The 27070-nt window shown below is 43.4% G+C and overlaps 2 protein-coding genes across 3 annotated transcripts in view; one reads left to right on the top strand and one right to left on the bottom strand.

The window, feature by feature from the left end:
- The window catches only part of LOC310660034 (cryptic protein-like), a 266083-nt gene that overhangs the window by 152852 nt on the left and 86161 nt on the right, over positions 1-27070 (top strand). The window lies entirely within an intron of this gene.
- Positions 1-27070, bottom strand: part of LRRC2 (leucine rich repeat containing 2) — a 78596-nt gene that overhangs the window by 9358 nt on the left and 42168 nt on the right. Inside the window, exons 5-7 of the mRNA XM_083404262.1 lie at positions 22384-22520; positions 4168-4313; positions 2284-2439 (exon numbers count right to left, since the gene is read on the bottom strand). Of these exons, the coding sequence (XP_083260388.1) occupies positions 2284-2439; positions 4168-4313; positions 22384-22520 (439 nt within the window). The remainder of the gene's footprint in view (positions 1-2283; positions 2440-4167; positions 4314-22383; positions 22521-27070) is intronic.

The following is a 27070-nucleotide window of genomic DNA, read 5'->3' as shown; positions in this document are numbered from 1 at the left end:
GAATGGGCACAGGCAAGGGGGACATCCAATCAGTGTAACTTCCTGTTCCATTGGTCTGGAGCATCCTTCCCCTGTATGTGACCTGGGAGATGGGCGTGGCCCTGGCTGACGCACAGAATCATAGAATCATAGAATCATAGAGTTGGAAGAGACCACAAGGGCCATCGAGTCCAACCCCCTGCCAAGCAGGAAACACCATCAGAGCACTCCTGACATATGGTTGTCAAGCCTCTGCTTAAAGACCTCCAAAGAAGGAGACTCCACCACACTCCTTGGCAGCAAATTCCACTGTCGAACAGCTCTTACTGTCAGGAAGTTCTTCCTAATGTTTAGGTGGAATCTTCTTTCTTGTAGTTTGGATCCATTGCTCTGTGTCCGCTTCTCTGGAGCAGCAGAAAACAACCTTTCTCCCTCCTCTATGTGACATCCTTTTATATATTTGAACATGCCTATCATATCACCCCTTAACCTCCTCTTCTCCAGGCTAAACATGCCCAGCTCCCTTAGCCGTTCCTCATAAGGCATCGTTTCCAGGCCTTAGGCATCGTCTCCATAAAAGTCGAGTCACGCAACCATTTTCCCTCTCTTGCTCTCCTCTCTTGCTTGCTGCTCTCTTGCTGCCATGCTGCTCTCCTGCAGCCATTTTGTTCTCTTAATATAATTTTGCTGCCTCTTTGCTCTCAGCCAGCAGCCTGTGAGCTCACTCCCCATGTGAGATAAACTGACAGACTGTTATGTAACTACTCAGGAAAGCCTGCCTTTGGGGGATCTAAGTGTGAACTGAATGTGAGTAAATTTCTTGTTACTTTTAAGGAAAGACTCTTGTCTCTTTATTCTTTAAAGAGGGATAAAAGGGGACACCAGGAATAATCCATCTGGCCAAGACAAATTGGATCACTTAAGTAAGGAGATTCAAATGAATCTGCAAATTAGCTTCCTGCTATATTGAGGGGGATCTGCTCTGCTACATCACTCACTAGTGTGAGTGAAGGAAGGATATTTATTCAATATATCCTTTCCTACTATCCTTAATGGGACGCGGGTGGCACTATGGGTTAAACCACAGAGCCTAGGACTTGCCAATCAGAAGGTCGGCGATTCGAATCCCCATGACGGGGTGAGCTCCCGTTGCTCGGTCCCTGCTCCTGCCAACCTAGCAGTTCGAAAGCACATCAAAGTGCAAGTAGATAAATAGGTACCACTCTGGCGGGAAGGTAAACGGCGTTTCCGTGCGCTGCTCTGGTTTGCCAGAAGCGGCTTAGTCATGTTGACCACATGACCCGGAAGCTGTACGCCAGCTCCCTCGGTCAATAAAGCGAGATGAGCGCCGCAACCCCAGAGTCGGTCACGACTGGACCTAATGGTCAGGGGTCCCTTTACCTTTATCTTTACCTTTACCTTTACTATCCTTAACATTCCCACAATATGTGAGCTCTGCTCCTCCTGGCACACTTCCATGGCTCAATATTCAGATCCCTTCTAGCCCCCATGAGACCTTGATCAGAATTACTGGTTTTGAGAGTCAAGGCCTTAAACCAGGGGTCAGCAACCTTTTAGAAGCAGTGAGCAGATTTTGAATTTTGAGAGAGTACTGAGGGTACCCATCAGAAAATAGCTGCTGGGGGTGGCATAATGCAAAATGGCTGCCACAGACAGCATGGCATAGCACGTGACCAACCCTGACAATCTTATGCTTACCATAGGAAGTTAGATATGTTCTAATTGTGGAGATCACACAATACTGGTTGCACCCACACACTGATTGTGTTGGTTGTCCTGAATTTGTTCAACATGGCAGGATTATTACGGAATTAATTGGGCTAAAGGAAGCTTTATCTTATCTGTAAATATGGTTATGATCAGTGCTTTTTTCCTAGAAAAATAGGTGCCGGTACTCACCATATTTCCCATCCTTACCATGCTACCATTCCCAGCACCTTTAGCAAACTACAGTTGCCAGGATTGTTGGGGAAATTGCTTAGTGTGGGTGTGACCTTCATTGTTCCTATTCCCCAACAGCAAGCCATGAACATAGTTTCTTGGGTACCTAAAAAAAGTTTTCCTTATCCCCTCACCCCTTATTTTACAAGCATATCTGTCAAGATGCTTCTTCTGCTATCTGTTTGTGACACCTTGTAACCTGGACGTAATATTGTGTGTCTTGGGAGTTAGATTATGTGAAGAAAATGCAGGATTAGATTCCATTTATTGTAGAATCTAGGGGAATAGACCCAGGAAAGAGAAAAGGAAGAACATTTGTTGAAGTTGTTATTGATTACTTACTTTAAACCTGTGGTTGACTCACATATAGCTGTGGGCATCTTAACCAACTTATCGCCACTCACTGCCAGTAAAGTGAGCTTCGACATGTTGACCAAAGCTTGTGGAAGATAAGTAAGCTCGTTTTTCTGCAGCAGAAGAGTTTGTAATTCTTCCAGCCTTGGGAGATCAACAAGAGTTGCATAGTTAAATGCATTAATACCATAGCTGATATGTTTGCTTATATACTAGCAAACTTCCTATTTATACGATAATCTGTATTTGCCAGGCCATGAGGAAATGAGAAGATTTTCAGGAAATACATGCACTCAGGAGAGCTGAAGGAAGCAGACCACTGTGAAGATGATTTGCAGAATGAAAGGAAAGGCACTCAGAAAACAGCTGCCAAAGAGCAAGGCAGTTGTAGCAAAATTCCCGCCCCTCATGAGAACGTCACTGAAATTTTCTTTCCCATTTGATAATTTTGGAATGCAATTTCTTTTCTCGTTAACTGATGGAGAATGGTGTTTGTGTGAGAGTGTGTAGAAATGTCAGGCACAGCCTTAAGCTAAATACACTATAAACCAAGGATGTTGGTAGACTCAACTCCAACCATTGCGAACCATCATGTATGCTAGCTGGGCCTGATGAAAGCTGGAGTCAACCCACCTTTGGAGGGTCACAGGTTCCCCATCCCTGATATAAACCTCCTTCAGGCAGGCAAAAGAACACAAGGACTGAAACTGGGGAGATTCTGAATGCCCTTAGAACCTCTCTGTTGAACTTCATGCTGAAGATGTAAATGTTGGGTGAGGAGGGGAAATTGTGGGCAGGGCTGGTGAAGCCGTGCCCTTGACCTGAGCCTTCACACATTCTTTTTACCACCTGAAGATGGCTATAGAGTCTTAACCATAATTTACTTTCAAAGCAGGACAGCAGACATGTGGCTTAGCTGCCACCATCCTTCCAGCTCATAGACCAGAATATTTGTGCACATCCAAGGTTTCATAGCTTCCATTGCAAATGATAGTTAGATCAGTGGGGGCTGGTCTACAAGGGCAAATGAAGCACTGCTACACCAACCTCTATCCACCCTCAGCCAGCCCCAAGGCACCTGCCTTCTTACTTGCTACCAGTTTATGGAGTGGCACTTCCTGGCAGCTTCCTCCTTCTTAGGGCTCATCCACACTATATCCCATGCATAGAAAACATGGATCTGAGAGGCTTCCTTCTTGTCCGACACTTTTCAGGCACGGGTCTGAGCAGTTTTCCCTTTGCCCTGCCACTTTCCCCTGGAAAACTCGCTCTTTAGTGCTAAATCAGAACAAATGGCAATCCACAGAAAAGCCAATTCAGCGCTAAAGATCAGGTTTCCATAGTGGAAAGCAGTGGAGCAAATGAAGGTGTGGATAAGTCCTTAGTCTCAGTGTTCCACTTGCAGAATTCAGCAGTGGGAAGAATGGGGAAAGAACTAGAATCTGTTGTCTCTCATTGGCTGTGGCTCCACTTAGAGAGCCAGCATGGTGTAGTGGTTAAGAGCGGTGGACTCATAATCTGGTGAACCGGGTTCGCTTCCCCGCTCCTCCACATGCAGCTGCTGGGTGACCTTCGGCTAGCCACACTTCTCTGAAGTCTCTCAGCCTCACTTGTGTTTGTTATGGGGGAGGAAGGGAGAGGAGATTGTGAGCCGCTTTGAGACTCCTTAAGGGGAGTGAAAGGCAGAATATCATGTCCAAACTCTTCTTCTCTTCTTACTGGTGGTCTACCTCCCTTTTGATAATGGGTACCAGCCAATACTGAATTAGACAACTTCCCAATCCATGCCACCTCCAAATTTAGACAGTATAGTCGGTCAATGCTTCGTTTGTTACAACCAAACTTAATTACAAAGGCAATATAAAGGACTACCTGTCTATGTCTTGTGGGAGATCTTTGAGGTTGTTGCTGCTCATATCCAACCACTGCAAACTCGACATCCGCAGCACACATATTGGAATTGAGTGGAAACTGTTTGCTGACACATCGACAAAGGTCACTTTTTTCAAGTTACTTAGCTGTAAAACAAACCAACAATTATGAAGAATTCAGCGAGGAAAGAATGCAGTTAATTACAGAGCTTGGGGTTTTCATCTCCCCCAATAAGCACAGAGAGGTATCTAAGAATTAAAATTGTCTTGGTTTTATAAAACTAAGCTTTACTCAGACCCACTGAAATGAATGAACGTGACAAAGTTAGATCCACTAATTCCAATAGGTGTGCTGTGGGTAAAACTTAATACCACCCTATGCATTCTTCCTGACTTTCAAGCAATGCTAGAAACTTAAAATATTGCTCAGGCTACTGCTCTAAGGCTGCAATCCTATAATTAATACTCATTAGTAAGACCCATTTTCAATGGAATTCACTCCCCAGTTGGTGGGGAAAGATTGTAGCCTCGGTCTACAGTTCTTTACACATTCACTAGATGTTGACCACTCGGGGAACATTGAAGAAGATGAGAAACCTCCTTCCTTTTTTCTGGGATTCTCCAATTTTCTCCAATCAATGGCAGCAGCTAGAGGAGAGACATACAAGGCTGCCACCACAGCTAGTGATCTGGGTTGGGCTTCCACTGCAAATATTTGAAAGTACAATTAGGAAGACTCAGATACAGGCACGCACATTTAAGCTCCACATGCCTCAGAGGGTAAAAAATGATAATTGCTCACTTGCATATATTAATTAAATGTGCTTCGCTTTCTCTTTCATGGAAATCAGTGGGACATAAAAGAGCCTAACTTTGCCTAGATCACACACATTATATTAAAATCAGTTAGGCTTGCTTTCAAGAAATGGATTAAGGATCAGAATTTTAATGTCCCCAGTTCTTTAGGAGACTGGCAAAGGATGATGCTTTGCTTTAATCTAACAGTTTTCCTGGAGAGCAAAAGACACCTGAAAGCCAAGAAATCAAATTAATCCTGTTTCCTAGAAAAGGCACAATAAAAGTAAACAAGCAGGGGAAATATGGGAAAGAATTTAAGCAACATCTTCTTTTGCTTATGGGGTACAATCCACGAGCCCTTGTGGAAGAAACATTATAGCAATGTTGTGTGACATTGCTTTATTCGGCCTTGCATAATACCTGTATGATTCCAATATATTTAATCCAGAGAAGACCTTTGAGATAAACAGAAGTTGCCAGTAGCAATTCTTGCTAAATTTTAGCCTGTTTTCCAAGCAAAGATAAAGGTAAAGGTACCCCTGACCGTTGGGTCCAGTTGTGGACGACTCTGGGGTTGCGCACTCATCTCTCTCTATAGGCCAAGGGAGCCGGCATTTGTCCACAGACAGCTTCCGGGTCATGTGGCCAGCATGACTAAGCCACTTCTGGTGAGCCAGAGCAGCCCATGGAAACATTGTTTACCTTCCCCCCGGAGTGGTACCTATTTATCTACTTGCACTTTGAAGTGCTTTCGAACTGCTAGGTTGGCAGGAGCAGGGACCGAGCAACAGGAGTTCACCCCATCGCGGGGATTCGAACCGCCGACCTTCTGATCGGCAAGCCCTAGGCTCTGTGCTTTAGACCACAGCGCCACCTGCGTCCTTTCCAAGCATAGGTGGTGCTGAAATCAGAGCTTCCTTTATTCAGTGATGTGCTTCTTCCAGCCCAAGTTGTGCACCCTGGGATGTCTTCTTACCCTCCCGGGTCACCAGATAATACTGCTAAATAATTAGATTGCACAGGTCAGCCTTGCTCACCTACAGGAATCAGGGTACTATTTAAAAACAGATTTGCTGGAGTTTGAGAGCACTGCATTTCTTTTTAAATTACAGTAATTGTTTCTAAATTTTAATGTGTGCATATAGATTTGCACTGTGCCCTTGTAAGCACAGATAATCATGGCAGCTCTTGAAAGGGCACTGGGCTTTGCAAGCCACCTATCAGTTGATCACCAGTTTGATTTCAAACCATGTGGGCAAAGGAAAACGGGTGACTTCATGTCATTATTATTTTATTTATTATATTTATATACCGTCCTTCATCAAAAGATCTTGGGGTGGTTCACAAGATCAGGTGATTGGCAGTAGGGTGATCCTTCCCACCATGGGCATAGCCAGGGAGGGGCAGGGGGATCGAACGTAATCCATTCCGGAACTCCACTTGACTTCCAAAATGTTAGGAAACCAAAGTGCGGCTTCTGATTGGCTGCAGGAAGCTCCTACAGCCAATCAGAAGCCACAGAAGTCAGACGTCTGGCTTCCAAAAATAGTTCACAAACCGGAACACTCACTTCTAGGTTTGTGGCGTTCAGGAGCCAAAACGTTCAATAACGAAGCCGTTTGAAAACCAAGGTATGACTGTATAATTTTTTCTCTCAGTCACTAACTCTCATGAGCACTGAAATGATTTTGAAGGGCTGTGGGTGAGAGACCAGCAAGGTATTATTTCAACCTGAATGGAAAGTGTGGGATGTACAAACTGAGTAATAATAATAATAATAATAATAATTTATTATTTTTACCCTGCCCATCTGGCTGGGTTTCCCCAGCCACTCTGGGCGGCTTCCAACAAAATATTAAAATACAATAGTCAGTCAAACATTAATAGCTTCTCTAAACAGGGCTGCCTTCAGATGTCTTCTAAAAGTCTGGTAGTTGTTTTTCTCTATAGACATCTGGTGGGAGGGCGTTCCACAGGGTGGGTGCCACTACCAAGAAGGCCCTCTTTCCTCTTCCCAGGCACCTCAGGCAAGCAAACCAAGTTGCATGCCAACATAGTGTTATTCTCGATGTCTATTGCTTTTTCCCCCCCCTGACATATGTTTCCTTAACTAAGAAAAAAAAAACAAGCCTAATTTAAGGCTAAGATATGTGCTATTGCTATTTGAAGATTGTTCAACTTCCTCAGAGCTGTTGGTTTCGGGGCCTCAGGAACTTCTGGACTTTACCACCTTGTGAACCAAGTTAATTGGTGACCCCTGTCCTCAAAGCTGGTGTTCAAACTTGTATCACATGGTACATGTCAGCTACGTCCCATTGCTGACAGAGGGGGAGAGATGGAGAGACAGGGGGAGCTAATTAGGCAGGAATGCGGAACGAGGGAGGAGCAGCCAAGTTGCAGTAGAAGCCTGAGCTCCGAGAACAAGGAGAAGGAAGGGGGAGTTCCGGGGAGAAGACACAGACTGACAGTTTAAGCTTGGACTCAGAGGGAGGGCCACTGGAAATAGCCTATCCCAAGTCGCATAGGCTCGCAATAATTAATGAGAGGCGTGAACAGGAAAGGAAGTGTAAGTGGGGCTTTAAAAGTGGGAAGAGGAAAGGCGGAACTCAGACTCGGCAACAGCTAAATTGGAAGCAGATGCTGAGTGACTGAGCTTCAGAGTGATTTGTGTGTTTTGAGCAATAAACCAGAGTTAATTGTTGTCTCGCTTCTGTGGGAGAGACCCAACCATTACAGTACATGGATGGGAACCTATGGCCAGTGTGGTGTAGTGGTTAAGAGCGGTAGATTCGTAATCTGGGGAACCGGGTTCGCGTCTCCGCTCCTCCACATGCAGGGTGCTGGGTGACCTTGGGCTAGTCACACTTCTCTGAAGTCTCTCAGCCCCACTCACCTCCCAGAGTGTTTGTTGTGGGGGAAGAAGGGAAAGGAGATTGTTAGCCGCTTTGAGACTCCTTAGGGTAGTGATAAAGTGGGATATCAAATCCAAACTCTTCTTTCAAGTGTTGTTGGAGTTTAGCAGTTCCCATTATCTCTGGCCATTGGCCATACTGGTTGAAGGTGATGGGAAATGGAGACCACAGGTTCCATACTGTATTGGTTCTAGGGTTTGCTCGTGCGTAAGCCGGTGCAAACACCTGGCTGGGTTGCCTGAGTGAACCTTTTCTGTCCGGACAGCCACTCACCCATGGCTGTCTCAATCGCTGGCAGAATCCGTCAGTGGGCGTTTCTTAAACTTCTTCCAGCAAAGAAGCTCTTTGACGCCTAGTCTTCTCCTACTCTCTCTGCGCGAAAGCCTTCTGCACAAGGAGGGCGTAGGCAGCGGAGGACCCCTACTCTCCCCGCTGGTCCCCGGCAAGGAGTCATGGGACCGCCTCGCCGCTTCCCCCATCTGCCCCCCTTCTCCACTGGTGCTACGCTGATTCTCTTCCCCAGAAGATGGGCTGCCTCTCCCAATCCCAGGACGCTCTCTGGAATCCCTCTGGATCTTGCTCTCTCCCTCCGGCACTGATGGCAGTTCCCTGACACATACAGAAAGTGCTCTATGGACCAATAGCACACAAGTAACATTTGCAACCATTTTTGGAACCACAGCAATATTTCAAAGTGTAGCTGTGTGCCAGTGGATCACATGCTACTCGCTCCATGCATTCAGATTACTGGGAGCAGTTCTTACACAGAAAGAAAAAAACCAAAGATGATGGTATATAAATCAACCCTTGAAAATACTGGGGTAAGACTGAGAATGAAGAGCTTGCTTATGCCATTTTGATTGTCTTTGTGAGCAACAGGCCCAAATTACCAACCATAGGTACGGCATTGATTTTAACAAGAAACGAAATAAAATCACCCATAATTGCTGGGTGCTTGAAGCCATGTCATGAACTCTGAATATCGAACTGGAAAAGCAAGTAAGCAGTAAGAGACTTCTGGTAGCAAGATGGCCACAGAGATAATTCAAGTTGAATGCCAAACAGAAAAAGGACTTTATCAGCAGCAAGGGTATATAAAGGTCAAGCAGATGTCAGTGGACAAGTTGTCACCTCCTCCCCTGTAAGAAGATCCCTGTTTTCCTATCTCAAAAAGACCTGGTCAGTCATGATGTCCTTCAGAAGCTGCCAAGTATTTCAGCATCCTAGGCCAACTGCTAGACTGCAAAAAAATTATGTAATGTGAATATGAAGGTGTAACGATGTGAATAATATTTCATGACTAATAAGGCACTCACTAAATAGACAGGGTGTACATGGGAAATATAATGGATAATTGACTGATTGGTCTGAATGATTACTCAGGGTTCTCCTCCCCCTTTTTTGTCATCACAACCCCATGAGGCAGGTTAGCCTGGAAGAGAGAAATAAGCTTTGTCACCCTGTAAGCTTTATGGCTGAGATTTATGGATTGGAAATTGAAATTCTGGTGGTGCTAGTCTGATGCTAGTGTCCCTCTCCCACAATAGCTGTTTTCTGGAATAGTCCCAGAGGTGGGAGCAGAATCACTGGAACACAGTGCCACCACAATAAAGGGTGTTGGGTTGAAATAAACGACAGACGAGTGACAAGTGTCATATGGGAGGCATCTCTCGAGCATGCCTCAGAGAGTCCCTTTTATTGAATATTACAGCATTGCCACATATGTGCTTGTTGCTGATTGGTTAACACAAATCATATGCAAGGGTTGCATATAGGCATTAATCATCAAAATATTAAAGGTTGGGAAAGGGAACACAGAATTGGACAGGTATGAAAACCTCCTTATTACACTATTACTAGTGATTGATATAGCAAAACTTAAACGGGCACAACTATCGCATTCATAGATGTGGTCAACCATGCATTAAGAACAGGTCAGGGTACGATGTTTCATGAACTCAATGTGAACTGAACATTCTAGGGTGGGTGAGGAAGGAATGCTTCAGCTCAGAGCGGTTTTCCAGACTCATGTGCAGAAGCAAAACCTCCCATCAAAAGGGGATCTGTAAGTACAGTCATACCTCAGGTTACAGACGCTTCAGGTTGCACATTTTCGGGTTGTGCACCACGCCGTACCCGGAAGTACCGGAATGGGTTACTTCCGAGTTTCGGTGCTTTGCGCATGCGCAGAAGCACTAAATCGCGCTTTGCGCATAAGTGCCAAATTGCGACCCGTGTGTGCGCAGACACGGCACTGCGGGTTGCGAATGCTGTGGGTTGCAAACGTGTATCCCGCACCGATCACGTTCACAACCACTGTATGGGTGCTTGTTCCTGTTTCTTTCTCTCTGGTATTCAAAATCTTTTCTTGCTTCCCAATGTATTTCTATGCTGTTCTTCTACCCCTTTTAAGTGATCTCTGTTGCAGAGCATGCAGTTATTTGGGTGCCAAAGACAGCATTTCTATAAGCAACTTCACCTCAAGTCTGAGGTTTTCTTGATTAGCAACATGGAATGCACTACAACAGCTTGTCAGTTAGTGCTGGGAAATGAAATACAAATAGGTATGAGAAGAAGGGGAAGATTGTTGGAATGGCATAGAATTGGAGAGTTAGAATGGACCACAAGGATCTTCTAGTTCAACCTTTTGCATTGCAGGAATCTTTTGCCCAAAGTGGGGCATACTTTGTTCCAAAACCAGTAGCATTCTTATATTGCATTTTTCCTTTGTCGTTCTGAAGGACGGGTGGCCTTAAGGTCCATATTCCCCTCCCTCTGAGCTTCCTCTGAGCAGTTCAATGGCTTTAGATGATGCTGGACTTTTGCTACACCCTTTTAAATATATATATATATATATATATATATATATATATATATATATAATAATAATTTTTATTTGATTTTACAAGTATAGCATTATAACAAAACAACCATATACATCCACATTTGAAGATTCCTCTGCATCTCTGGACTTCTCACCTTCCCCTCCATGGGTCCTATTATTAACGTTTTCTATTGCATCTTTTTTCAGTTATTCATACTTTATATAATTCCATTATCTCCATAATACTTGGTACATTACAAGTGCTATTGCAATCCCGCTTATAGTGGTCTCTAAGGTAAATTTCCCCCCATTCTTTGTTAAAGTTTCAGTCTTCTTGGTCCCTGAGCTTTCTGGTCAGTTTCGCCATTTCAGCATAGTCCAACAATTTAATTTGCCATTCTCCTCGGTAGGGACTTTATCTTCTTTCCATCTCTGGGCTAGTAACATCCAGGCGGCTGTCATCACATACATAAAAAGTCTTTTTTGCTCCCTTGGAATATCTGCACCTATAATTCCTAATAAAAAAGCCTCTGGGTTTTTTTGTTGTTTTTTTGCAAATGTTAATTTAAACATTTTTTTCATCTCATGATATATCATTTCCCAGAATGCTTTTATTACCTTACAAGACCACCACATATGATAAAAGATGACTTCCTTCTCTTTACATCTCCAATAGATATTTGTACCTGTCTTATACATTTTTGCTAACTTACTTGAAGTCAGATGTCACCCCCTAACTTTTTACTCATAGGGCACATGAGCAAGGCCAGGATTCCTTGGGTACGCCTTCTGTGGGTCCAAGCCAGTCTCCAGAGCCTCCTCCCCTGCTCCTCAACATCTTTGCTGTTGCAAGATCACCTGTCCCCTCCAGCATATCAGCAGTGACAAACTAGAATCCTTCCTTGGCATCTCCAAGTGGTTGTTGTCGACATGCAGGCCAGCTGGCGAGCCCAGCTTGGACGTCTCCATCCATCGGCCCGTGCTCCGACGTAAATCAGCGACCCGAACTTCAAAAGCCAGGGCACACAATTAGCAGAGTGTACTGCACACACAGAAGTAGGCCTGAGGCGTAAGTCATGCTACAGCTACAGATTTATTAAACATAAATCAGAACAAAGAAACATGTCGTCTCTCTCTCATGTCGTCTCGGAGAAAACCGCAAAAGCAAAAGCCATACACAAACAGAAGTTCCTAGCATACTGTGCCTGGAGTGTAAACAGTGTAAACAGACATGTGACATGCAACAAATCCACACATCTGTTCCTTAAGGTGGAACAGAATTCTCAACAGTTGTGTGGATTGGACCCAAAGGGAGAGGTGCACTTAGGGCACGTTGCCCAAGGGACTGCCAAACCTAGAAACAACATTGCAAATGAGATTTTGGGGACCAACATAGGTCATCCAGTTTGTATGATAAGTTCTGCACTGCGGGGAGAAAGCTATTTGCTTCTTTCTGGTACCATCTTTATCCAGTTCCCATATGTTAATGTATCCAACTGAACACACAGAAGACTAACTTGAATATAAGTCTTTAGTCTTAAGTTTTTAGTTTTATAACTCTTGAGTGATGTACAGAAGGCTCATGGTTCAATACCTGGCATCTTCAGGGAAGGCAGGCAATGTGCCCCCCATCTGAAATCCTGGAGTATTTGACACTCTGTATTGATAATACTATTGATAATACTATTGATAATAATTGATAATTATGGTGCTGGAGGAGACTCTTGAGAGTCCCATGGACTGCAAGAAGATCAAACCTATCCATTCTGAAGGTAATCAGCCCTGAGTGCTCACTGGAAGGACAGATCCTGAAGCTGAGGCTCCAATACTTTGGCCACCTCATGAGAAGAGAGGACTCCCTGGAAAAGACCCTGATGCTGGGAAAGATGGAGGACACAAGGAGAAGGGGATGACAGAGGACGAGATGGTTGGACAGTGTTATTGAAGCTACCAGCATGAGTTTGACCAAACTGCGGGAGGCAGTGAAAGACAGGAGTGCCTGGTGTGCTCTGGTCCATGGGGTCACGAAGAGTCGGACACGACTAAACGACTAAACAACAACAACAACAACCAATGGTCTGACTTGGGGGGGGATGCATATATACACACCTACTGTGGGCTGCTTGGTTTTCCCAATTTTCTTAGTTGTATATCACAAAGAGTGCCTCCCTTCTACTTCATAATCCCTTGGAAATGGAATGTGACAAAGAAATATGAAGAAATGGACTAACACAGAAGAGGAGAAACTTGGGTTAGTTGTGCCTCAGAATTTATATGGGGTTCTGATTATACTGTGTAAAGAACAGCTCCTTTGGGCTCTTTCATGTAGGGCTATATTTAACAAACTGTGTCTGGCTTCTATACGGCATGGAAGCCAAGCAAAGTTTTTATTTCATTTTTTTCCCCTCCCTGAAATGCTAACAACAATTCCCTGAGGTATGGGACACAGAGGAAATTATGGCAGCTGAATAGTATATTTAATAAAGGAAGTCATGTACATTTTATTTCCCTTAGAAGAATGATGGGTTTTTGCACCTTCGGTAACATTTTATTTTTAAACAAGTGCACCAAGCTTATCAGTTTTACCTCAGCAGTTTATTTTGCCACCTCTATATTTCCCCCCTTTTAAGCACTTTGTTATCCAGCTCTGAATCAGTTATAATGCAAGCTTTGTGGAAGCTTCATTTTATACCACATTTGACAGTCAAACTACCCAGCCACCATTACTGCTGTCCTCATTTTTAATCAAAATTGTCATCTTTATTTGACAAACGACCTATATTTCTGCTTATCTTAATCATTCTGCTTTAAAATATAGCCTGTGCAACATTCCAGAAGACCCCCGTTGCTTTGCTTCCCAACTCTCTGGCAGTGAAAGTTTTGGCTGAGAGAAAAGGACGCCACGTCCCTGAACGGAAAGAGTTGTTTGATTAATGGGTGTGTTTTCAGTTCTGCTTTATTTATTTTTTGTCATTGAAAAGGATCCGCTGATAAGGTCATCTGCTTGTAGTTTTAGTGTGAACTGCCCATTTCGTGGCATGTCAGAATGCAGAGGTCTGTGATCATTTTAGTTCTTGGCTACCTCTCCGAAACAAAGCTATATAGTCAATTAAATTCAACTCGTGTGCCATATTCCAACAAGCTGAAACCTGCACGGGGCTAGCCAAACCATGATCCAAGATCAGTAGATCAGGAGAGGCAGCAGATCGCCCGCCCACCCATCCACCATCCTCAAGGCTGCCACCACCAGGCCAGTCCTCCTCCAGCCCAGTGCCAAATTTACGTATAAGCTAAACAAGCTATAGCTTAGGGCCCCACTCTCTTGGGGGCCCAAAAAAATTTAAAGGGAAAAAACTGGATGTACATTTCCAAAATATAAGATAAAAAAACAAATGAAATAAAACCTACATACAGCAACAGTGTTTTGTGTTGTATAGGCTCCTATGATGTAAGTAATGGGCTCCCAATCATTTTAAGTTAGAACTTAATAATTATTTCACTATTAATATACTTCTGAATTGTATTTCACTATTAATATACTTCTTCTTAATTGTGTTTAGTTCAACAATTACTTTGATAAAATACATATTTTGTTATGTGCAAATGGCTTTAGAGATCTACAGTATTAGGTCCATAAATTATCATATAGCATATGTTCAACACAAAAAAACAGCAACAACTTTGTTGTTGAGAGGAAGAGAAAAGTTAGACAAGAGCAAGGAAGTAATGATCATAAAGGATAAACATAATAAGCAATATGAAATGTGCATAGATTAAAGATTGACAAAAATTACACAATGAGACTGGTTGGAAGTCAAAAACCACAGTATGTTGTGGTCTTTGTTGGTAGGTATGTGGAAGGGGTGGTGAAGGTGAGATATGTGATGTATGTTTTGTATGTAATATACCGTATGTAATGTAATGTCAATCTGAAGAAAGGCACTATGTAATAATACTTACTTCGCCAAACCTTTATTAGGCATTGCAAGTACAGACCATCATAAAACATCCAGATATAAAATTTTAATATATATATCCAAATAAACAGCCATGTTAAAATATGTAATAATGTGGATTTTCACTGGAGCTTCTTCTCGCTAAATGGTGCCAATCACCACTCTAAGAGAAACTATTGACAAAAACTCAGCCACCCTTGAGGTTACTTCCAGGTTAATGTCAGACAGATAGAATCTGATATTTTCATTGTGCCATGCACTATCCAAAAAAGGGGATAGCGCACATTTGCGTAGCTGGTTGTACAATGCGCAGTAGAAAAGAATATGCTCTACTGTGTCCGGCACATTCATGTGCAATGTTTCTGGGGATGTTTAAATATCTGCCCTTGACAAAAGCTGAGCAGGAAACGTTCAGTTGCGCTAACGTAATGTTGAACTGGAATTGTTAATTTTGAAATATAAGTGAAATATACTCGGAGTCCTGTAGTGATTTCATGCTCTTTATTGCAGCCTGTAAAACAATGATTGAATTTCCCCCCAAACCTCAGGCTTTTATATGCATTATTTACACAATGAGTCCCATCTGATTGGTTGATTCTGCTTCCCTCCTGGAGCCTGATTGGTCTTTTCCTGCAGGCCAATCAGTTGCTGCATTCTAGGATCCTACTTGCCTATTGTCATAGCTGTCAACTTTTCCCTTTTTTTAAGGGAAATTCCCTTATTCTGAATAGGATTCCTTGCAAGAAAAGGGAAAAGTTGACAGCTATGCCTATTGCTCTAGGATCCAAGCTTAGTACATAAGTGACCCTGTTATTGTTTGTATTTAAATCATAGAACTCGGGGGAGGATTTTCATTGGAGCCATGTAACAGTATGGTCCTTCCTCTTAGCAAGATTTTGTGGGATTAGATGGCTCCCCAGATCCTAGACATGCCCACCCTGTCACAACTGATGCTAAAGCTCCACAAAAGTTCCCCAGCAATATAAATTACAGTAAGACCACAACTTACGTGCATTTAGCTTGTGCACATTCAGATTTATGTATGTGGCAAAAATATAAAAAATTAAGGGGCAGAAAGGGGATGGAGTTCCGGGGAAAATATATAAAAGGATGTCACATAGAGGAGGGAGAAAGGTTGTTTTCTGCAGCTCCAGAGAAGCGGACACGGAGAAATGGATCCAAACTACAAGAAAGAAGATTCCACCTAAACATTAGGAAGAACTTCCTGACAGTAAGAGCTGTTCGACGGTGGAATTTGCTGCCAAGGAGTGTGGTGGAGTCTCCTTCTTTGGAGGTCTTTAAGCAGAGGCTTGACAACCATATGTCAGGAGTGCTCTGATGGTGTTTCCTGCTTGGCAGGGGGTTGGACTTGATGGCCCTTGTGGTCTCTTCCAACTCTATGATTCTATGATTCTATGACTTCTGCAGTCCCACCTGCCCTTAAACCCAACGGGTTTTAACGAGACATGATTTTGGCTTTAGGCATGATCTCCGGAATGTAACCCCCACCAGTGGCGGGTGCAAAGGTCTCAAATTTCAGCAGCGCCCTGTGCAATGCCAGAATTTGCCCCTGCCTCTCATGTTCCATTCTAAATAATAGTTGTGATGTCCCTGAGGCGCTGCACCTACTGTAACCAAACCAGTCATGTTCCCCTAAATTCACCTGTGCCCCAGAGTACATTGCGGGTCTACTGTAAAAGCAGTTTCCTTGCAGTTTCTGGTTCCAATTGCTTCCTGATCAGCATGGTATGGCATGGTGCTAATGATGAATCAGCTCTGTTCCTGTTTTCTGAGTAGAGAAGGTTAACTGCTAATTTTCTCTCATTTTTTTGTGTGTGTGCAATATTGCTATTTCATATTTTTTTAAAAAAAAAAATGTGGGGGGAGTTGAATAAAGCGGCAGTAGAATCCCTGATTGTGCAGAGCAGGAATTGACTAATTAGGGGGCAAGTCATTGCTTAGGCCACGCTGCACAGAGCAGGAAGCATTTCAGGGCAGAGATAGCATGGAGGAACTTCTAAGTAAAATCTCAGTTCCCCACAAATGCCTTTTGTCAGTCAAAACTAGAAAGACTGGTGCTGGCAGGGGGAAGTAGGAGGATAACACAGAAAATATTGAAATTGCAATAGATTGACAATAATGTTTTCAATGGGTTGGCAATGATATTTTGATAAAACTAGAATTATAACAGAAATAACAACCAAAAAAGCCAATTCAGGCTAAATGATAGCTAGAATCCAAGCAAACAACAAGCTTCTCTCCACACAGAGGCTGAAATATTTGAAAGCCATTTCCCTCATTGTTTGACATGATTGCACAGAGATTCTCCATGCCGGTACCAAAAGCTGGCAAGACTTTGCAGTGCTGGCTTAAAGTGAATCTTCCCAATTAGGTAGAAAAAGGTGGAAAGTGGCTTTGAACTGTTTAAAGCCATTACGTGGAGTGCTGGCTCAGGGTAACAATTTTTGGACAATTCCATCTGGGCCTGTAATGACCGAGCTGGCCCCAAGTAGGGCACAGACACATTTTTATATGAGTGAATTATCCTTGCGTCCAGCACTCTTAGACAGAGCCTGCGAGGAAAGCCACTGATAAACAGCCGACACAAGGTTTAAATCAGGGATTAGCAGGCGATAGGCAGCTGTGGATCATGTAGCAAAGGCTGTTTCTTGCAAAGAATGCTGGATTAAAGGAACACTGGTCTAATTCAACAAAGCACGCCTTATGCTCTTAAGTAAAAGTGTGTACTAAGAACCACTCAACATAGATTTGTTGTGCCTTAACTATTAAGTGCTCCTTCCTGGGTATGCATATTTGCTCTGCAAATTTAAAGGACACAGATCAACCATGGATACCCTAGTAATACATAAATTGTGTCCTCCCTCAAAGAGGGCATGTGTTGCGGTGCGACCTGACAACCAAACCCTGTGTTGTAGGTGGGTACAATTGGTAAGCCACAACACCCTATTGGTAGGTCCCTTGATGCTGGGTTTAATTAGGCCAATGGGGCGCTAGCCAAACGGATTGAGGGACCTATATATGCCCATGCATGTGACCCTGAGCTTCCTCTTTGGGCCAGTGCATCGGAAAACCCACCCACCTCTTCCTGTATTTAGGGCTTGCACCTGACCTTGCTATGCCGTCGTGTGTTGTCGGTTGTTGGGACAGGGGCACGGCAGGAATTTCCCCCAGTTGGCTGATTGGCTGGTGTCATTTGGGTTTCACCTGTCACGTAGCAAATCATCAAAACTTGTAAGGTTGCGGATAGGCTCTGGTTCAGGTGATAGGAATGGGGGAACACTCTTGCCATCCCTATGTGAAGGGTATTCCATTAAAGGAATCCAGGGATTCAATGGTTTGGTCAACCCCGAGAGGGGGTTGTGCCTGTGCCTGAGTCCAGGGGGACTTCTGGGTGGTGGACTAGCCTGACCCTGGCTTTCCGCCTATCCAGGTGTTCACCCTTGGCTGACCTATGCTGGTGCCCTGGGTCAGCGCTACCTGCAAGGGTGCAGGGAGCTAGTCAAACCAGAGCCTATGCATCCGCTCACTTGCTGTAATCAATAAAGTTGTGGCCTAGATTCTGCCAAAAACCAAACCAAAATTTGAGTCTTGTCTGAATTTATTTAAGGGGAAGGTTAAAGGTCTAAACATGCAAATAAATGTAGCAGACAAAGTAAGCAAGAATGATTTTCGCCCACCCATGAAGCATTAGATGTCAGGGCCTGCCAATAATTTTGTTTGTCTGCCCTTAATTTGCTGCTTTTTCCCAGTGTCCTTTCTGCAGGCTGCAGAACCAGCTAATACAGAATTGTTTTCCCAGTGAACCAGACTGCTAAACAACAACTAGAAGAAGAACAATATTTTGATGTAAGTAGGAACTACTGCAATGTAAGCTGTTGGTTCGTTTGACATAAACTGCCATTAAAAAAAAGAAAACCCTTCTGAAACATAAAGCAAGAAGTTCTTACAGAGGTAATTTTATTTGCAAACATTCATATTTGAGAAATATAACCCCCCCCCCCACACACACTTTACCCCAAAAAGATACAGTTATGTTGCAAACTATAAAACACTAGTTAGCTGCTTTCTCCCCTCAGAGGGGGAAAAATCAGTGATTGTTCACTTCAGGGTGGAAAATATTGAGAACATTTTCAAAGATAATATCAGTAAAATGGAACCCTGGAATAGGATAGCAATGGCAGATGCTAAATAAATGTCAAGCGAAACGATGGGAGGTAAATGCTAAGGCATAGCTAAAAGACACTGATCTTTGGCAATGTGCTATTATAGCAGCAACATTTCAATGACTGATACGTTGGAGATGTTATCTGCCTATTTGATGGATGCTGGTGTAGCAGAATGGCAATTGCTTACATGTAGCATTACTGAATCATATATTCACAACTGGGAAAGCTACCTTTTTTTTATTCTTCAGCTAATAGCAGATCCGGTTTGCCATAAAGCAGCATTGTGTCTTTTGAATATAACACGTGATGATGAACTTTCAATCCAACTTTTATAACTTGTATGGTTGTTGGGACTGAAAGAAACCCTCTGAAAGATACTAGCCAAAGTCTGACATTTATTGGCAAGAAGAAGAAATAATCTCATTGTTAAGTAAGCAGATTCCTGGCTGGAATAGAATTCTTTTATGCGGGTGGCACAGTTTCCCCCACAGATATGCGTAACTAGAGCTGCTCCTTGACAGCCCCCAAAGAATGGGGCCAGGGAGACAATCCGTCCAATAAATCTTCACAAGCACTGAGCAGACTTTTTCTAAATATATTTTTCGTTTCCATTTGCCTTTGTTGATATTGACACAGATTTTGACCTGTGCCTCCATGGACAGCTGTGAGTCCAAAATGACTCCCAGGCTGCGCACCTGGTCCTTCAGGGGCACAGTTACCCTGTTCAGGACCAGGGAATCCTCCACACCTGCCCGCCTCCTGTCCTCCCAAAACAGTACTTCTGTCTTGTCAGGATTCAACCTCAATCTTGTTATTATTATGGGGCTGAAGTCAAACTGCTGTGTTAGCAGCACCGAAGTGACCTCTCTGGGGCGCAAGCCTGGGCAGTCCTGGGTTGCCCAGAAACCAAGACGCCTCTCTAAGCCTCACTAATGTGGTCCAAGGGAAAGCAGAGCCATACATGTAGGCAGGCCCCACAAATAACCCAGAGATGCATTTCAAATAAAAGGACACATTCTACTCATGTCAAAACACGCTGATTCCCAGACTGTCCGTGGGCCGGATTGAAAAGGCGATTGGGCCACATCCGGCCCTCAGGCCTTAGGTTGCCTGCCCTAGCCTCTCCCAAACATTTATAGAAGCTCACACAGTGCTAATGCTTCCACAAATCTCCTCTGACAACTGACACCTCACCACCTGCCCTTTCCATTTCCACACCCTCCTGCTAATATTGGGAATTATATGCTATGCCAATATCGGCCCCTCCCCCACCCCAAAACCACGCCCTTCCCCCAGAAAAAGAACACAGCTGCTCCTTTCCTTAGATTGACAGACGTTTGGCAAACATTGCAGGGCCAAGTGAAAATATTTGGCAGATGGTTTATGTGACCCTGCCTTCCCTCTTTGTGGGAGCAATGGGAAGACGAGTTCAACAAAGATGGAACTACATTCTCTCCAAAGGAAATGTCATACAGAAATGCAAACCCAGATAAATTAAGTACACATAATGCCAGGATTGACTTTCTCTCATACCTCCTAGCATCATAGAATTGTGGAGTTGGCAGGGAAACCAAGGTTCAACTAGTCCAACCCTCTGCAATGCAAGAGGCACCAATACAACTCCTTACCAAGGGTTCAAGGGAGCCAAGATATACCTCTTGTTACACCTAGTTGATGTGTGCTTAGAATTGTATGCTAGGGTGAATTTTTGAACTGCCCTTATAGGGCAAATGCTGTTTTTCTAGGAATTAATGCACTGATTCCCGCAGTCTTGATTCATAAGAAGGCATTCTGCAATGTTGGCTCTGTTTTAGACAGACCATTGCTTCAGCACCCTTGGAAAATGTGTGTTGCGTTCCCTGTGGAAATAGGAAGCAGCATGGCAATTTTGTTGCTGCTGCTGCTGCTGCTGCCTTCTACGTTTGTTAGACTCACCTGGCACTGTTCCAAGGGTAATTGCAGTGACTGCAAACACATTCCTTAAAATCTTACTTGCTTGCAGCCACATGCTTGGCAACTAAAAACTGTTCGCATTAAATCAAGGAGCTTTTGACAAAATGAATTCCCCAACCGGCAAATAGCTATGTGTCAAAGTAAGTCTAAAATACCAGTTATTCCGCAGCAAATTTTCGTAATATACTGTATTAAGAAGGCTATTTAAGGTGTCAGTCTTTAAACAAATTTCCAATGTATTACATATATTGTACACAAATAAAGCATATACCAAGTGAGATGTTGGAGATTGGCAAATCTGATATCTCTGATTTCGCATCTACTTTTACTCTACATGTATAGATGGATGCATCTATCTACAAATTTATTTATTTGGTTTTTCAATTTTAAGATTTTACAATCACATATCCAACATATATCATAAAAACAAGATTCCAAAGAATCTCCAGGACTTCCCTCCTCCTCTTTGTGGGTCCTATTCTTAATCATTGCCTCCTGCATCTTTTATAATAATCCAAATCTTTTACATGCTGTTTTTTGTTGCATCAATTAAGTGTTTTAAATTTGTTGTTAGCCGCCCTGAGACCGGTTTTCTGAACCGGGAAGGGTGGGGTATAAATAAAAATTTATTATTTATTTATTACTAAATCTCCATTATATCCAAAAATTCGCTATTAAACTACAAGTTTTATTCCAATCCTGCTAACGCTTTTAAGTGTTCACAATTATTTTTAAAATAGATTATAAATTTTCCTCATTCCTTATTGATTTCTGTTTCTTCCGGTCATTTTTGCCATTTCGGCATAATTCATCAATTTAATCTGCCACTCTTCTCTGTTCAGGACTTTAACTTCTTTCTGATGCATGTATCTTCCTTGCAGAAAATCAAACTGTTCGGTCCATATGGTTCAGTCCTGCCTCTCCTGATTGGTGCTGAAGGCCTCTCTACATGCAAATCCTTTCTATTCCTGAGTATTCTACACTCCCCCATGGATGTGACCAGACAAGGATGAATCCCTTCGCCTTCTATTAAGCCTGCACACCTAATCTTGTCACAGAGCTGAATGTTCCATGGTGAGATGTCTCCGTAATTTGTAGAACGATCTTCGCTGGACCACAGATATAAATGTATGTAACTGAACCTCTGCCAAATATTTTTGGTTTTGCTGTGGATGGCAGCCTTGGAAGCTGGCCATGTGCTTTTAATGGGCCACGCCTAAGTAGTAGTAGATTGCATGCATCCAGCTGTCTGCATAATTTTGTTTTTCTTGGCAGACACCCAGTACACTATTATTAGCTCAGTACAAAGTACCTCCTGGCATGATTTTGCTCTCCTTTTCACTAGCGCAATGAGAGCCGTAACATAGTCATATATAAAACAGACACTCATCTGCTCTGGCCTACTTTTCCAGCAACAAGGATTTTCAGTTTTATGGATTCTAAAACTGCCATTGAAACACTTTTGTGCCGTGAACTACACTTGCGAAAGTCAATTTTGTCACATGGGTTTTTAAAATATAATCATCATCATCATCATCATCATCTCACCACCCAAATTGATTACCAAATTGAGGTCAAAAATCTTACTTCAAACGGGAGCTCCGCTAGTTCTAGATTTCCAGACAAATCAAGTCTTTGCAGGTTCTCACAGTCTCCCAGTTCTGGAGGGACAGCCTTCAAGCGATTAAAACTCACATTGAGCTCTTGCAGGTTTTTTAAGCAACCTGTCAAAATAAAGTGAGCTTAGATCAGCTGTGCAGTAATTCCAATGACTACAGAAACAACAAGAGAGACTACTGTAACAACAAGAAGCCCCTGGAAAACACTGAGCCAAGCGGTTTTCCGATTCAGTGGTACGGAGCAAGTTTTCCAAGACAAAAGCAACAGATCAACTAGAAATCTGGATGAGCCAGTTTAATACAGACAGGGAAAACAGACCTGATATGATTTCATGGAGGAGGAGAGGGAGGAATTAGGGCAGCCTAATGCAATTGCTGATAAGTTGCATTAATTAATTAACAGTTTAAATGTACACATTTCCATGTGAGGGAATAGTTCTAAAGAAAAGGGTGACACACGTGTTTATATTACACTTTTAGATTAAACACAACACAAACATTATCTTAAATGTAGGATTCACCATTCTCTAATGGAAGGGAATACCTCTTTTAAGATAATGAATATGTTAATTATAAAATGGTGCTTGACATCAGACATATATATATATATATATATATATATATAATCATCATCACCATAACTGACCAAATTAAATTGGCTGGCCCAGTTAACCTGAAGCGCCTTCTTAGTGGGTTGAATCTGCCTGTCTGTCTGTCTGCCCATCCACAATGCCTTTTCACTGAGGAGCTCAAGATGATACAAACAAATACTGTATTTTTTGCTCTATAAGACTCATTTTTTTCCCTCCTAAAAAGTAAGGGGAAATGTGTGTGCGTCTTATGGAGCGAATGCAGGCTGTGCAGCTATCCCAGAAGCCAGAACAGCAAGAGGGATTGCTGCTTTCACTGCACAGTGATCCCTCTTGCTGTTCTGGCTTCTGAGATTCAGAATATTTTTTTCTTGTTTTCCTACTCAAAAAACCAGTCTTGTGGTCTGGTGCATCTTATAGAGCAAGAAAATACGGTATCCAGGGGTGAGCTAAATTAGGTCAGAAGAGGGAAAGTGACAGGCCCAAGGACACCTCCTGAGTTTCAGGTATGAGTGGGGATTTGAATCCGGATTGCTCAGATCTCACCAGCCATAGTCCAACAAGCCATGCATCTCTTGACTGTTATACTCCATATTACCTGGCATATACTAATTACCTGGCATATACTAATTCACAAAGACAACATTTGATGCTCCACCAAGCTCACATCTGCAGCCTGCTGTAGCCATCTACCAAAACTACAGAAGAAGAGACTAGCACAAGAAAGAAAATATAAAAGCCTGGTGTTCTCTCTTTTCTGCCATGTGATGAAGCACACCATACTCTGGGGCTATGGGAAATTGTAAAGTTGTATCGGAGGAGGAGGAGGAGGAGGAGGAGGAGGAGGAAGAAGAAGAAGAAGAAGAAGAAGAAGAAGAAGAAGAAGAAGAAGAAGAAGAAGAAGAAGAAGAAGCAAATTCGCGTCACTACAGCTATAAAAGAAAGCATATTTCACAAGGCTGTGCAAGCGCTAAACTTCTCTGGCTCTGACAGAGGACTGGAGCCAGATGAGCGGGGTAGGTAAAGGGACCCCTGACCATTAGGTCCAGTTGTGACCGACTCTGGGGTTGCGGCGCTCATCTCGCTTTATTGGCCGAGGGAGCCGGCGTACAGCTTCCGGGTCATGTGGCCAGCATGACTAAGCCGCTTCTGGCGAACCAGAGCAGCGCACAGAAACGCCGTTTACCTTCCCGCCAGAGCGGTACCTATTTATCTACTTGCACTTTGACGTGCTTTCGAACTGCTAGGTTGGCAGGAATTATTCTTATTCTTATTTTATCACCCAGCAAGGAGGAGGCTGGCAGTGCAAAGGTGTGGGAATGTTCAGGGAGGTAGGAGAGAATATATTATTTATTAACATCCTAACTTGCGCTAGCAAATTCTATAACTTAGCAGAGTTTTAAACATTCCCCTTTTAACGCACAGCGGGTAGCTGGTTGCAAGCTTGTTTAAGCTTCTCAATATAGATTCCTGGCAAGATCTCTTATTTCCCTCTTAAAAGAATAAACACGCCACTATCTTATTTAAGATCTGTAAAAGTAGTTTACTCACAGCATCATCAGTTCACAGATGGATCCCCAAAGGCAGACTTACTTACAGATACATGTGAGTCTATCCCATATGGAGATAGTCTCTTTTTCCTCTGTTGGCTGAAAGCATCTCTGGCTAAAAAAGCTGCTCCATCAAAAAAAGGAAGTCAAATAAGAGGGAGAGATGGCTGCATGCCTAGTGCTTTTGTCACCTGGACAGGTAAGGTCACGCCCACCTCTAGTCACATGCAAGAGGAAGGATGCTCCAAGCCAGGAGGAAACAGGAAGTTTTTGACTGGCTGGAACAAACATCCCCTTTGCGTGTCCACTCTAGGCAAACAAGGAATGTTGTACTTGACTGCTACTTGTGTATCACATCCCACAAAAGGGAGACAGAAACTGTTATCAGTTGTCTCAGATATCAAAATGTCTTCCTCAAGCCCTGGAAGTTTGCAGTATAGAACAATAAACTTCTGCAGCCATGCTTCTTGAGTTGAGATCCATTAAGGCAGGCATAGGCAAACTCCAGCCCTCCAGATGTTTGGGACTACAATTCCCATCATCCCTAGCTAACAGGACCAGTGATCAGGGATGATGGGAATTGTAGTCCCAAACATCTGGAGGGCCGGAGCAACAACAGCAGCAAGAGTATTGTTAGCCCAGAAATGGAAGCAAGAAGAAATTCTGATGAAAGAAGAATGGCAGACAAAATTAATGGACTACGCAGAATTAGATTAAATGACAGGAAGGATTCGAAACCTGTGGACCAGAGATTCACAGAAGATTGGAAGAAATATACTGTCAGAGCTGGCTCCTGGTCCCAGCTCACAAAGGACCAACGCTAGCCGGTAGTAAAGTATCAAAGTCTTTATTGAAGAATAGTTTCCATTTCCAAGCCTCAGCGCCCCAGCTCTACGTCTAGAGTCTAGACCGGCGAAGCTCCGTCTGAATCTCCGCCCCCTGTACACCAGTTTAAGACTCTAATCTTACTCCACCTCTCCCTTCTCTCCTTTCTCCTCTGGGTCCTGCTGCCCCCCGGGGTCTCCTCCCTCCTGGACTCCTCTGACGCAGACGTTGACCCTCCTGACTCCTCCCGCTCTCTTCGGCGGGCTTTAGGACTTGGCTCCCTACCCGGGCTGCCAACTGTGCCGCCTTCCTGTACATTTGAACTTGGCGCGCGCGCGCGTTTAACCTTCCTCTTAACCGTTTCCTCGCTCCCTGACGGAGGCGTGGTCAATCCTGCCTCATGTTCTCCCGCTGGTAGCGCGCCGCCTGATCCCGATGCCTGGGACTCCTCCCCCCTACTTCCCTCTGGTGTGGACGCTGGTCCAGATTTCCAGCTGCTGCTCTCTGAGTCCCCTCTGGCCCCTTCTCCCTGAAGTGCCCCCCTGGGTACTCCCCTTGCCCTGACCATGGGAGCCCCTTTTTGTGAATCCTCTGATTCACTGGACAGACTCAGAGACCTCGGATCGCTGTCATCGCTGACATTTCCTTCGGACTCCTCCCCTTCGCTCTCCATTTCCTCCCTCTCCTGTGCCTCTGCTCCTGAACCCCTGACATATACGAACTATTTGAAGAGCAACTGTAATCAACAAATTACGCTAGTAAGACTACAAGAAGTTTTGTAAGGAGAAATATATGAAACATTGAAAAGTAGAGAAAGAATAGAGATATTAGTTATGAGATTTAAATGTAATAATGAAAGTAAGAAATGTATATTAAGTGAATAGATTGGAAAATTTCCAGATGTGATTGCTGGAAGTCAAAAAAAACTGTATAAGATGAAAAGTATGTTTAATTATTGTTGAAAATGATATGTTTTAAAAAAAACTAATAAAAAATTATATATGAATACTTTACCGAAAGTGTTGGAGAGAATCCAGGAATTTGGACAGGTAGCTGCCCAGATGCTACTAGCCCAAAGAGGATACAGTCCCTACCAGAGAAGAATGGCAAAGAATGGACTATGCTGAAATGGCAAAGCTGACAGGGAAATTCAGGAAACAAGAGGACAAAAACTTTATAAAACAATGGGGAAAATTCGTAAGTTATCTAAGACAGTGTTCCCCAACCTTGGGCCTCCAGCTGTTTTTGGACTACAACTCCCATCATCCCTCGCTAGCAAGACCAGTGGTCAAGGATGATGGGAATTGTAGTCCAAAAACAGCTGGAGGCCCAAGGTTGGGGAACACTGATCTAAGATACCACTGTAAGCAGATGGAAACATTGGCATTGATTTCACTTGTAGTGTAACAATTATCATGGAAAATTTGGATTGATATTGAAGGAATGGGTTTCCCAAATCTAAAGCCTGACTGTGCAGTCAGTCTGAAACGGGCCCCCAAATCCCCATTTTTCCTTCTCCAAGGGTCCATTAGCTAAAAAAGCATTAATATGAGCACTTGAGCCAATGTATAACAGGAACTCAGCTGTATAAACAAAGCCCTCTCCTTTATCAGTCCGTGATGCATAATGGATGGCCTTGTCAGTTCCAAAGTGGAGACGGGACGGCAGAGCTGGTGCTTATCTTATCTTG

This window comes from Podarcis tiliguerta (assembly GCF_965153285.1).
Source record: "Podarcis tiliguerta genome assembly, chromosome: 11".
Classification (NCBI taxonomy): Eukaryota; Metazoa; Chordata; class Lepidosauria; order Squamata; family Lacertidae; genus Podarcis; species Podarcis tiliguerta.
Note: the sequence above shows the minus strand (reverse complement) of the source record. Positions and strands in the feature narration are given on the sequence as shown.